Source organism: Adiantum capillus-veneris, chromosome 15 (assembly GCF_014529385.1).
Source record: "Adiantum capillus-veneris isolate H3 chromosome 15, ASM1452938v2, whole genome shotgun sequence".
Taxonomy (NCBI): domain Eukaryota; kingdom Viridiplantae; phylum Streptophyta; class Polypodiopsida; order Polypodiales; family Pteridaceae; genus Adiantum; species Adiantum capillus-veneris.
This window is the reverse complement of record NC_140945.1, coordinates 87,346,301-87,360,231: the sequence shown is the minus strand read 5'-3', so window position 1 is coordinate 87,360,231 and position 13,931 is coordinate 87,346,301. Positions and strand designations below refer to the sequence as shown.

Below are 13,931 nucleotides of genomic sequence, written 5' to 3'. Positions count from 1 at the left end.
TCCTTGTTGGCATAGGCATAGGCAGCACCACCGCCAAAGGCAATGGGTGTCCCACTCGTGTGCAATTAGTAAATGCAGTTCTCCCTACTTCCTTCCTCTGCCTTGATGGTTTTTTTAAAAGAAGTCTTCTATCATTAACTTGACACACGGCACTAATTGACAAGTTTTGTCCAACAGTCCTCCACAATTGCTTCCAAGAGTTCCATCCTTTACTAAGGCCTTATGTAGGGCAAAAAGCATGGAAGTTTCAACCCATTATCCATAATGAAGATCTGAAAATCTTGAATGCATTGAAAGACATACACACGTTCCATAGGCTCTACATGTCTCTCCCGGGACGTCTTGGACTCTTCTACTGTGATCTAGATAGATAAAGGAACATAAAGAAGGTTAGGCTGCAATTGATGATGAAGAAGAAGATGTGTTTTAACGTCGCAGGGAACAATCTCAAGAGACCTTCAACATGTATCCAACAAGTGTTGAACTCACGACCTGCAATAAGAGAGCTTGATCAAACAAAGCAAAATGCAAGCGCTCACCACCTTATAGTTCGCCAAATTGCAAAATGTAAGAGCTCTTTTGAAGTTCCAGAGCTAGCAATGGCTTTCCTAAGGGAACCACATGAGCCTTCGAACCTTTGACTGTAAAAGCCAATGAAAGTCATCGATCCCGGGACGACAAGGATGTGATACACAGGGCAATGCACAATGTGTTTGAACAAGCATCATAGCTTCAAATGGCACCCTTGAAGCCAAAACATGTTGCATTTGAGAATTTTTAATGGCATCCTTCAACCCCATTATTTTACTTGTCAGCACCCATAGCTTATACTCTTCCACCACATGCGCTCCGCGATCCTCAGAAAGAAGCTTTGGCAGGCTTTACCGAGGGCCTCGTCTTGCTCAAAGAGGGACCCATGCACCCTGGAACTATACTAAGAATTGGAGTGACTCTGACAGTAGGCGAGTACGTGCATTTCTTTCTTGTATACTCTCGAAAACCCATCTGCATTGCCATGCCGCCCCCGCTCAATGACCTCTTCTCTGCCCTTGCAGAGTGCCTGGGACTACTTTTGTCTGCATGTAAAGAAGATTTAGGCTTCCCCAGTTGCCCAAATTGACTGCCCTGTCTTTGCTCATTGTTGACAACCATTGTTGGGCTGCTTGCATGCTTTGAAGATGACTCTAAATATTTTCCATTCATCCCTGTTATGGCCGCTTTCGCATGCTGGCGATGCTGCATTTCCTTGAGCATTTGATTGCTTAATGCAAAAGATTTGTGAGGCGAGAATTGAGAATGTGAAGCTTGTGGAGCAGGCACTTTGGAGCTCACTTGGCATTTCAAAGGATGGCAGTCCTCTTTGCTTGCAAGACATGCACGTGTCTTCCTTTCAATGTCTTGAGGATTGAGTGAGACGTACTGTGGACTTTCCATACATGAATATATGCTCTCCTTGTATTTGGAGAAGGGCCACAAAGCCCACACACCAAACCTGCAGCTACAAGAACAGTACGTGCTTCGACTTGATGGGGAGCTTAATGACGGATGCTTTTTAGCACTGTCGCTAAACAGAGAAGAAGAAGATGAACAGGAATAAGAGGACGGCGTTGATGAGGTTGCGAAGGGGAAGAATGGCGGAGATGATGGTGTCTCAAGAAAAACTGACGATGATGGAGAGGTAAAAAATGTTGAAGGCTGCGTGAATGCAAACGTAGAGAGCAACGATGATGCCAGTGTGGATGGGGAAGGTGATGATCTAAGTAACGATGTTAATGGATGTGAAGTGCGAGTTACCGGTAATGTTGTTGATGTTGATGATGAAGAGGATGAGGATGAGGATGTGGATGTGGGTTTTAAACAGCAGGAAACTTGAGGGATCGTAGATGGATCTGCAGATGCTGGCAGGTTGCTTTGAGCAAGCTTTGGTTGGGCTCTGCTAGCATCCATGAGTCTACGTGCGCGTGCAACTGCCATAGCCCGTGCCACAGGATGATTGCTACTAAGATGCTTTGTAATAACTTGCTGTCCCTTTCCTGCAGAGGGCAATGCCTGTTTAATGCTTGTGGCAGGCTTCTCAGGTTTTCGCCTTTGCCCTGCTACTTCTGGTCCAAGATTGATAATGCAATTTATGGGCAATGGAGACAAGCAAGCCCTTTTCTCTGCATGTGAGACCCTTTCAAGTGAATATCCATTGCTGGCCACCATGTTTTCTGTATCATCTGCTTTCTTGCCATTTTCTGCTTGTAAAGAAAAGGTGGGAGATGGAGAGAAGCAAATCCACTCACTTGAATTGAAGGCCCTCTCATCTGCGCAGAAGAACGGGTTCGTGCTTTCCTTCCCAGTTTGCAAGGACCCAAAAGGACCTGCTTCTGGACCTTCGGCTGCTACTGCGTCGCCCACGAAAGGGGAGCTCGAGGGTGGGGGTGACGGCGGCAAACACGACGCAGCATCGCCGGCCACAAGATGGGCTTTTGCAATGGGCTTCCTAGGCGCCATCCATTCGAAGTTCTCGCCGAGCGGCCGAAGCTTTCCATCGCAGAAAAGCTCGTCTGCAGGAAGCATTCGCTCCTCGATGCTGTCGAAGCCATCGCAAGAGGTAGAGAATTCAAATCCAACGTATTCTGCTCCGTTACTACAAGGCCTCAGCTCATGAATAATGGTCGTGCTCATTGTTGAGAGGGGCCAAAAATGTTCAATCTTCATATTTATTTACGTGGAAAAAGCCTTTCTTTTTTAAAATTTTATGGTCTATGTTCATAGCCTAGTTATTGCTCAAATAAAAGCACACTCCTAGCTATCTAGACAGAAATAAAAGCATATTCCTAGTCACCTAAATTGTTGGGAAGTGTTAAAAGCCTTGGACAGTGGCACGATGCATCAACAACCAGGGCTCTACCAGGCAGATTTCATCAAAGGTAAATTTATTTTGGATGCTTTTATTTCTTCGTGGGAAGGCATGGACTCCATGGAGTAGGCTATGCTCAAGGAAACATGACATGGCTTTCTCTTCTTCGTGGGAAGGCATGGAGTCCATGGAGTACGCTCAAGGAAACATGACATAGCTTTCTCTTCTTCAAAATTGATTTTGACAAAGCATATGATAGGATGCAGTGGGATTTCATGCTCCCTTCTTTGCATGATATGGGTTTAGGCAAAGTGCTCATCAAATATGTGCTTATTCTATTTGGCAATGTTTATGTTACCATCAATGGTCAAGTGTTTAGTTCCATTCCTCTCATCAGATCTATCAGACAGGGATGTTCTCTTGCAATGGTCAAGTGTTTAGTTTCATCCCTCTCAAGAGACCTATCACAGAGGGATGTCCTCTTGCCATTGCCTAATTCGTTAAATTGGCTCGGTCAAGATTGTATACAACATGGAGAAATTGCAAGTATCAAAGCCCTACGTTTAAAAAAGGATCTATATCTATAACAATCTGCTGATGGTACAAAGTTTTGATCGAAATGATGGTTGTGTTGAGAATTTCTGGTTTTTTGTCTTCAAACCTTCCATTGTCAGGCTAGTGGATCTGTAACCCATTATAGAAAAATTAGATATAGGTTTTACTCTTGCTCTCATTATTCAAGCTGGAAGTCCTAAAATTCAAGAGGGCCATATTTTCATCAACTTCCATCAAAGAATTGCATAAGGCCTCCCTATCTCTACATCCTCAAAGCTTCTCTTGGAGAGAGATTCTGTTGGGTGAGAGTAAAAGGTCTCGATATCCCATTGTGTCGTGCTATGAGAAGTATAGTGCTATGGCACGTATGGTGTCAACAGAATGGCTTACTCTTTGGTCATCGTAATTGTTATCCCCTATCTCAGCTTAGGTTTGATTTGTCCAAAGCCATTAAGTACTTTTCTTCCAATATGGTAGATATTAATCAAGGTGACACCAAAGCCATTCAAAGTTCTATTTGCTAGCAAATGAGACTCTTTTATCTATCTAAAATTTCTTCCTCTAAAAGATAGTTGATGCTTCATGATTTTCCTTCCTGCTATATTAGCTATAGAGAGTTTTGTAAGCAAGTCCCTCATTTTGTATACTAGTATTGCCGAAGGCCTTCAACCGTCTCTCTCTCTCTCTCTCTCTCTCTCTCTCTCTCTCTCTCTCTCTCTCTCTCTCTCTCTCTCTCTCTCTCTCTCTCTCTCTCTCTCTCTCTCTCTCTCAGCAGACTGCTTCACCTTCTCTGAGCGCACTGAGCATCGTGGGTTGCAGGCTACACTGCCTGAGGTTGGCCGAATGAAGTAGGAATCGACACATGGCAGGGAGGGGGGATGGAAATCCCTCCCCCCATTATAATAGTATAGATAGGGCCTCCCCTTTCCTTAACTTGGGGGACATTTTCTTTGTATCTTTTTCTTTTTGCAATACTCACAAAATATGAGTAGATATTACATTAAATGAATTTAAAAAAGAAAATACATATCAAATGCCATGCTCAATACGTGCAATGGCACCCAAAGACCATAGGTGAATACATTGTCTAGCAAGGGAGCTAGCACAATCAGCAATGATCATCACGACGAGAAGCTTTGACTGGCTAAACAGCCTTGACATAACAATATCATCACCTCGATCATCACCTAAATCCTCCATGGCTACCACAGGAAGCCCGCCCTCTGTCATAGGGAAAAAGTCCACCCAAACACTCTCAACATAGCATAACATAACACATCTGCATACCTTGAAGCTTGTCAGACTATGGGGGGAGCCCGAACACTCCATCAGAAGCCACAAAGGAACCTCCAACAAAAAATTTGACAGCAACTGCGAGACGAACGAAGGTAAGGTTGAAACCAAGAAGAAAGACCTACCGGCTATTGTGGGAATCCAAGCCCCATCAAATGCCCCCATTCACAATCATATAGCTTCCCATGCGTGCCATCAACACAAGAATCTCATGAGAAGGGAAACTTGAAGAATTGATTCCCACTTCTTCCCCCGAAGGAGGTGGGAGAGGCGATCTCTTCCACGGCCAAAAATGGAGGTCCCAGCAATAGAGAGCTATATGCAACGAGAGAAGACCAGAGGCTAGCAAAAGAGGTCTATGCGCAAGAAGAGTTGACCAGAGGCTAGCAACAGCAAGGAGGGTGGGACCTATCTGACCCCTTACCCAAGGGCACATGAATCCCGTGAGAAGGAAAACTTGAAGAATTGATTGCCACGTCTCCTCCCGAAGGGAGGTGGGAGAGGTGATCTCTCAAGGCCAAAAATGAAGGGACCAGCAAAATATGCGAGGAGAACCGAATAGAGGCTAGCAACAAAGGGCTATTTGCGAGGAGGGTGGACCTATTTGGCCCCTCACCTGAGAGAGGGACGTGCCTACCGACTCCACAAGCTCAATCCATTAGCAAGACGTTGCAATGCGGTGCCCTGTTGTAGTGCCATCTATGAGCCTCCCTACTTCATGGCCTCACAGGCTGCATAGCATAACAAAGCAGGCTCCACGAACCCTTTAGAAAAGTAGGAACCTTTATATACCTTTTGTCTTAATTCAAATCATCTTCTCCAAAAAGAAACAATAAGGGTTCATTTTAACAGGCAGAGTTACCCATCAAGTTTCAAAGCTTTGTAATTTTTTAAAACTCTTTGTACAACTATTCATGTGTAAAAAATGAGTAAAATATCCAAAATGGAAAGAGGCTCAGGCACAACAAAAATGACAACAATTTAACAATAAGTTCAACTTCAAAATTTTGAGTTTCGATCCATGGCCACAATTGTGCATTCCTTTGTAAAATAAATCCATGCTTTAAACCATAAAAAGCATGACTGACTTCATCGCTAAGCATACGACAAGTAGAACTAGTCTTTGCTGACCTTTTCCATCCTGACTACCTCAATCTTTGTGTGTACTTTTCCTTGCTTGAAAGTCAGACTCATTGAAGGAGCTTTTGAGTGCTAAATGAATCCTTTAAAGCATGATGAAGCGAGAAGAGCCATCCAGTTGGAAAAATGTGGCTCATCCGACTGTTTTCAATTTCAAAAACGCCGATTGAGGACAAGGGGAATCAAACTTTTGAATGTGCACAGAAAGACAACAAGCTATATTTTGACCATAACTCTTCACTCAAGCGGGATTTTGACAAGACACATAGCAGAGAAAATTCTCTAAAAAATGTGGTGAATCTTTGGTTTGAAGGGTTGAGTCTGATTCATAATAGTTTAGGATATACAACCAAAAGAGTGCCCCTATTGCATACATATTGTGAGAGAAAAGCATGATTTTTATGTGTCCATGTAATCATAAACACACCATATGCACACATTAGTGTGCTAAACATGATAAGCCAAGCATGAATCAACATTGTACACCTTTGGCAAGCACATACATGCTTATGTACAAAAGAAAAAAGCACAATCCAAAGCACAGTATTCCCACACGTTACAGAGAGGGAATGCAAACACACACAGGAGCACTCACATGTAGCCTCTCTATAGCCCAAGATAATCACAACACCCCAATCCACTCAATAACCCCTTTAAAACAACACGGTTTTCACAACACACACCTTATGTTGCACACAAATGAGCATATACACACCTTCAAAGATCCACGCTTGCACGATACCCACAATACTTCAATCAAACACACCACCACTGCACAACACACTTCTCTCCCTCTCTGCACCACCATACATGGTCCAAAGACCACCCACGCACACCGGCACTAGCACAAAGCACATAAACAATGAAGAAGAGAAAGGGGGACAGGTAGATTGACAATAGGGGGAAATTGACAATGGATTTCTTCACCAAAAGAAGTGTACAATGCTTTTTCTCTCCTCCCTCGAGCTAAACGGCAAAAGGGGGGCCCTTGTGGGAGACAAAACTTTCCTCTTTTAGCACTTCTCTTATCCTCCAAACACGCATCTAATTTTTTGCATGTCCACATATACACCTCTGATATTTTAGAGTCTGGCTTTTCTTATAGCCGCATGCGGGTAAGGCCTCCTATTTTTGGAGGGTGGCTCCCATTTATCCTCAATATAAAAGGGGAGGGCTTGTGGGCACTCCCCATGAAAGAGCCCCAATTGCGTGCCAACCAAAATCATTGAGCACCAAGAACCAGTGCCGCCAATGATGGAGGTCAACAACCAGAGCCACCCACAGCGGCCCGAGAGCAACTGCACACATCAGTGTTGCGCGCATGCGGGAGAGAGGAGGGGAGACCTCTTCTCCCTCTCTCTTTGTTGATATGATGTGATGTTTCAATGCTATATATATACCTACCAAGGTGGTCAAACTGAAACACAACTAGCCCCCAACAAAACTTCAATTGCTCATAACTTGGATATTTGAACTTTGATTGTTGCTGATCCAAAAATATCGACATGCACCGTAAGTTAACACCACTCTGACTACTCATCTACAACTACCAAATCTAGTGGAGTTTGCAAACCACTTTAAGACTCAAATTGCCACATCTTGCACTCCGTAGCTCTGATCCAAGACAACCAGGAAGTGGAAGATTTCAACCTTTGCTTAGAAGAAAATCCCAGGATGATCAAAATCAACAAGCATCTAAAGCCAAAGATTAAGAAAAAACCCAAGGCACTATTCCAGACGTACAAAGACGTATTTTCTTAGGAACAGATGGATCTAAAAGGAGTGGGTCCAGAGGTATGCCAACATAGGATCCCACTAAAGACAGATACCAAATCAGTCAAATTACAAAGATACAGGATGACTCCCAACGAAAGAGGAGATTGATAATCTTCTCAAGGTTGGGCTCATCACAGAAGTTGTAAGCAGTGAGACTGGTTGTTTCCCATAGCGGTAGTCCCAAAAAAGAATGGGAAATTTAGGGTATGTGTGGACTATAGGAAGCTAAATTCACAGACAATCAAAGATCCTTTTCTATTGCCCATTACAAATATGATGTTAGATGAGATTGTAGGCCACAAAGTGTATAGTTTCAGGGACGGCTACAGTGGCTATAATCAGCTCAAAATTGCACCTGAAGATAGGTCCAAGACCACATTCATCACTGAATGGGGAATCTTTATGTATTTGGTAATGCCATTTGGATTGTGCAATTCTCCAACAATATTTCAACGATGCATGATGGAAATTTTTAGTGTGAGTTTTTGCATAAGTTCTTGGCCATCTTCGTTGATGACTTTACCATATTCTCCTCTCAAAAAATGCATTTATTATTCATGGAGATGGTCTTTGAGAGGTAGAGAATTTTTATAAATTCTTTAAGTTAGTCTTTATGGTATGGAAGGGACATCTTATGGGACATGTTGTGTCTAGAAACGGGATTGAAATGGCTAATGATAAAATCAAGTTTGTTCAGAAGGCCAGAGCACCCACAACAGTATCAGAGTTGAGTTAGTTTTTGGGATATATTAATTTTTACAGGAGATTTGTGCACATGTTTGTAGACAAGGCACTTCCTCTATATGAATTGACAAAGAAAGGAACCAAATTTTTTTGGAATAAGGAATGTGAGCAGAGTTTCGAGTGCTTAAAGGATGCAATCAGTAAGAATCCAGTGCTTTGCCAATCAAACTAGGATGTGAATTTTCCATGTACATGTAGATGCTTCTGGCATGGCAATGGGAGCTATACTCGCCTAGCTTGATGGGAAGACATATTAACCAGTCTACTTCACCAGTTGTTTGGAGGTTCAGTTCAGCTAAACAGGGATACTCAGCTACTAAGAGAGAAGCACTGGGAATGGTATTTAACGTTACCAAATTCAGACACTACCTACTATGAAAATTATATCACTTTTATGTAGATCACCAAGCTCTATTGTTTCTGATCAATAAGGTCATTATTCAAGGAAAACTAATAAAATGGATGATGTTATTAATGGATTTTGAATTTAAGAATTTCCATAGGCTAGGAAAACACACTGTGGAGCAGACTTTCTTTCCAGAAGCACAGAGGGTTGTTCAGAAACATCGTTAAGAGATGACGGCGAGAAGATGCTGAGTTATCTTAAGACTACAGCTGAGGGGAACCACAAACCCAGAGTGGCAAGATGTCTATGATTTCCTTCAGCTAGGAATTTCTCCAAAAGAGTGGTCTCAAAATAACAAGAAGGCATTGATTATCAGAAGTCTTAAGTCTACCATCATTGCTGGAGCACTTTACTAAATTAGGAATTGATGGTATACATTTTAGGATGTGTACCAATGAGAGGAAGAATGCAGATAATCACTGAATCTCATAATGGAGATGCAGGAGGACACTTCTCAATTGGCATTACATATAAGAAGATCCTTCATGCAAGGTTATGGTGGCGGGCAATGATGGCCGATGTCGGAGCTTTTTGTAAGACTTGTGATATTTTCCAGAGGATGAGAAGGCCAATAACAGCTTATATGACACCATTAACTCCAATACATCCACTGGCAATATTTATGAAATGGGGTTAAACATACATATGCACTCAATGGATAATGGAATCTTGCACATATCTCAAAATCAAAACCTATTGGGTAAGTCTTTTATGCAAGCTTGATTCTATGAGTTATTTTTTACAATTGCATAGTCCAAGATGAAAGGGTTGGTGAGTTGGGGCTATGTTAGATCAGGTTTTTTGCTTAGAATTATGTAAAAAATAAGCATTATTTTGTATTTTCTATCTTTTATCACCAACTTCAATCACATAAAAGTTCATCTAGGTAGTAAAATGGCTTGGTTTTGGGATAGATGACCCCACCTATTTGCAAACATCTATATACATATGTAATGGAAAAACAAATGTCTACCATGTGGACTACCCTCAACTCTCATGGCAATACAAATATCTACCATGTGCTGAGATTTGAGGTTAAGGCACATGGTAGAAATTTGTTTTTCCATTATATATATATATATATATATATATATATATATATATATATATATATATATATATATATATATGTTTGCAGATAGGCAGAGCCATCTATCCCAAAACCAAGTCATTTTATTATCTAGAATTATGTGATAAATAAGCATTATGTTGTATTTTCTATCTTTTATCACCAGCTTTAACCACCTAGAAGCTCATCTAGATGATTAAGGAGATCTATCCCAGCACAAGAGAAAGAGAGAGGACTTAGCACACATGAATATCAAATTGAGTTTACACTCATTATTATCAAAATTATTTTTATAGTACTATACATGGCACAAAGCTAGTTCTTTGAAGATTCTTTTTTCTCTCATCATAGGGTAATCTCTTAGAACTCTCATACTACACTTAGGCTTCATTCCCAACTAGTAACACATATCTATTAATCCCAACCACATCCTAAGTTGAAGTAGCCTTAGGATTGCGAACCAATCCTTTGAACTATAATCAACATAGATGGTGAACTAACAAAAGGTTTCTTGATGGTGAGTGAGGTAACTACGGTCAATACTTTTCCAATAAGTCATGATCCTTAGTAATGAGAAGATTTTGGTCGTGATTTCAAGGTAGAAAAGTTATCCTGCATCCCTTGGAAAACCCCCCTGGGAGTCTACTCTGTAAAAATTTCATGTAGCTTGTACAAACAAGAGGTACTTAAATAATCCCTTACATGTATATTTTCAAGTATTATATGTACCCCTTATGTATGCATTTTTGTTAAAAAAAACCTTATATATGAAAATTTTCACTTCAAGTACATTTTTATGTAAATGCACCTAATTATAAATCCCTTATTTTGCTCGCAGTGCTATCTTACATATTTCCCAATGGACACCCCGGGGCAAACCCATCACCATATCATTGAACAATATTTCCAAAACTTTGTTTCCCTTGCTAAATCACTCAAAAGTCACTTGAGGATCCTTTGCTAACTACAACACAAGTAATCAAAGGCATTTATTACAATTATCTAACAATCCAATCAATTTTATTGCAAATCAATCTCAAGTAAATTTTGTCCAAGTAGACAATCATTATTAGTACTCAAACAAGTCTCATCACCAATCAATGTTAATCACTAACTTTCATGAATACGGTATTCTTTTCCAAACAGAATTTATGAATGCGCATAATTACTCCGACTAGTATCAGTCTTCAAGCTATCCCTATAACCTTAGACTGTGATACCAAATGAGAGATTCCCTCCTCACGGGTCTATGCAAGAAATATACAATTCCTACCTTTCCATCAATCATAACAATTATCAATATACATCAAAGTGTAGAAGCAATAGCATATGGGAGGGAATACTTGCACTCGACCTAGCATGGAGATTAAGCCATGGATTGGATCCCATGTGGGATCGACTGGTCCACCCATTCGTCCGCTCCTACTATAGAAATAGTATTTTGATTTGTTGGGAGCAAGCCATAACACCTCCATCCCATGGCACATTACAAATGAGGCCGCTCATGCAATGTAGCTGGGACTAATCTTGTATCATTGATGTCATGAGAAACATAACACATGAGGCTAACCATATCGTAGCATCTTGCATATGCACAATAAATCCTTTACAAGGTAATGTGGAAAACAAAAATCCATCAAAACCACTTCACAATCCAACTTCAATCCGTAAATCATAATCCAATTCTTAGCACATGGTGTGAGCGCTCCATCATACTTTGGGTGATGCATAACCATCTTGCAAGCCACTTTAGCACAAAGCATGGCTGTGAAAATTTTCGTAGTACTTTGGTATCACAACCATCATGAAAGAAATAATCTAAGAGCCACATCGGCGACCACAACCAAAAAAACCACATCCATATCCATAAGGAAACTTCAACCCTTGACGGTAAACCATATCCATGGGGAGCTTTAACTATACTTGCTATCTGATAGCTGTGGGTTAGTTGATGCGGAAGCATACTCCCTAATCACCAATGGCTAGCATTAGGCTATGGAGGGTGAAGCCTTAGCTTGGGCCACGGTGTTAGGGTTAGAGATATGTAGATTAGGTTTAGGTTACACCAAGTGCAAGAGCGTAGAGAGAGAGAGAGAGAGAAAGAGAGAGAGAGAGAGAATAGACACAATGATAATGTTCAAAGTATAATGCCTCATTAGAAAATAACCTCTTAAATAGTCTTTGTGCTTTATAATCATTGGCTAGAGAGGTTGCACCCTCTTGCTATTGGACCATGCCATCATTTGTCTCTCCCTGGGTGGCTAGAGGGCTTTCCCACATGGTGCCACAAGTTGGGCTTACCCTAACAACAAGTGAGTCAACACCCATTGTCCTTAAAAATGGAAATTTTATGCGTACAAAAAGAGTTTTATTATCAAATAAACATATTGTTAAATCACCATTCATGAGCTTTTAATCGTGTGAAAATGATGCACCACAACCGCACATCACTCTCCTTCCTCATAAAACTAGTTTTACTTAGAAGGATGGAAGCGGTACATACATGCACACGAGACATACACATCTACCCTTTGATGTTTCATGCATCATAAAACATCATTACATTACCTTAATCATGACACAAAACAACTCCATCACTCTGAACAATCAAATGCCATGACTTTACACTTAGATGCAAAATAAAATTTCCTTGTTTTTGGATGTGCACACGACATACAGGAATGAGTGTTTAACCTCATACGAATGCAATCTTAGCCCTATATCATAGACTATCATCTTACCACACCACTTAATCCTATGAGGATCTAAATGTCAATAATGTTGGGCAGTGGGGATGTTTTCAACTTCCTCTCTTTCTCATGTTCTCCAAGTTAATAATATTTTTGAAAAACGATGTCTAGTTTAGATGTAGTATCAAATTTTCCCCTTCATTCCATAGTCACCATAATGTCATGGGCTCCAAATTATGGAAGGTTTTGGGTGTAAGATCCCTGATTTTTGGGTATCTCTATTTAAAAAAATCGAGTTGTAGTGCACATTACTTTACTTTTAGTTTAAACTGCAATGCTGTGATGTTTTTAAGTGGAAAGCAAGGTCATTTTCAAGTCCTATTGGGGCAGAAATACAATTGTTCAGGTTTTAGAGACTCTACTTTTTCTAGCTTTTTAGTATTTTTGCAAGGCCAAATCCTTTTACTAGGTCCACAAGAGCTAAGGTTCAAATTTGTAAAAATCTACTTTTTGAGCAGGTTCGTGTTCTAGCTTAGGTAAACGAAGTGAAACCGTGGTTCGATTTTAGAATTTTTTATTTTTGCTTAGCATGCTTTTCGGAGCTTCCAAAAGGCAATATGTTTTTAATACATAATCCTAGAAACATTATTTTTTTGTCACCGTTTACGTGCAAAACAGGCTCATTGCGAGTCAATGGGGTAAAAATGGATTTTTAAAGAAGATTTCTTTTATGAAAAGCCATCTCATAAATATGCCAGGGTGGTACAATGAGTGGCGTGAACATGCTAGGGAATGATGGTATGATTTAGTTCACCTATGTGGTTTTAGATACCAAGATTCTGTTTTTACTAAGTGGATTGTCCCAAAAAATTGGATGGTGGGAATTTATCACCGCTCTCTTGCAGCAAAGCAAGAATCCTTTCAACCACCAAGAATCATTCATTAATACCATGAGAAGCTGTAAACTACATAGTCATCATCTCTGTCTCTCTCTACTTTCATTTTCGGTACGTTGGTGCATATAAAATTGGTCAATGCTATAAAAAGAGAAAAGCATGGCTATGTGCGCTCACAGGGGCATGCTAAAGGGGAAAATAAGATATCAATGTCAAGGGTACACAAAGGGCAGTAGATATATATTTTTTATGTGGTTTTTTGAAACAATATGCCTTGCCAAGGGTGATATCATTTAACGAGCGGCCAAAAGCGAGCGAGTGATAAAAAGGGAGTAGCACAAAGTGAGTGCACAATATAATGCACTAATTTCAAAGGGTATTGATTGTAGAACCTTCAAAGTTCTTCACAAAGACATAAGAATTTTCATTAGCACAAATAATGACTTACATTTCTCATTGGTAAAAAGTCTCTACATTTAAGACACATGATGATTCTAGAATGACTACCTTGCTCTAA

General features: G+C 40.5%; 1 protein-coding gene across 1 annotated transcript; it reads right to left on the bottom strand.

Annotated features, from left to right (window-relative positions):
• Nucleotides 1–217: 217 nt before the first annotated feature.
• LOC147441021 (uncharacterized) lies at nt 218–2,670 on the bottom strand. The gene has a single exon (XM_086483379.1). The coding sequence runs from the start codon at nt 2,668–2,670 to the stop codon at nt 859–861; it is 1,812 nt and encodes a 603-aa protein (XP_086339505.1). The 3' UTR covers nt 218–858.
• Nucleotides 2,671–13,931: the final 11,261 nt, after the last annotated feature.

What these genes read in the sequence shown, in the direction of transcription:
- LOC147441021 (XM_086483379.1), bottom strand. Translation starts at nt 2,670, where the DNA reads ATGAGCACGACCATTATTCATGAGCTGAGGCCTTGTAGTAACGGAGCA.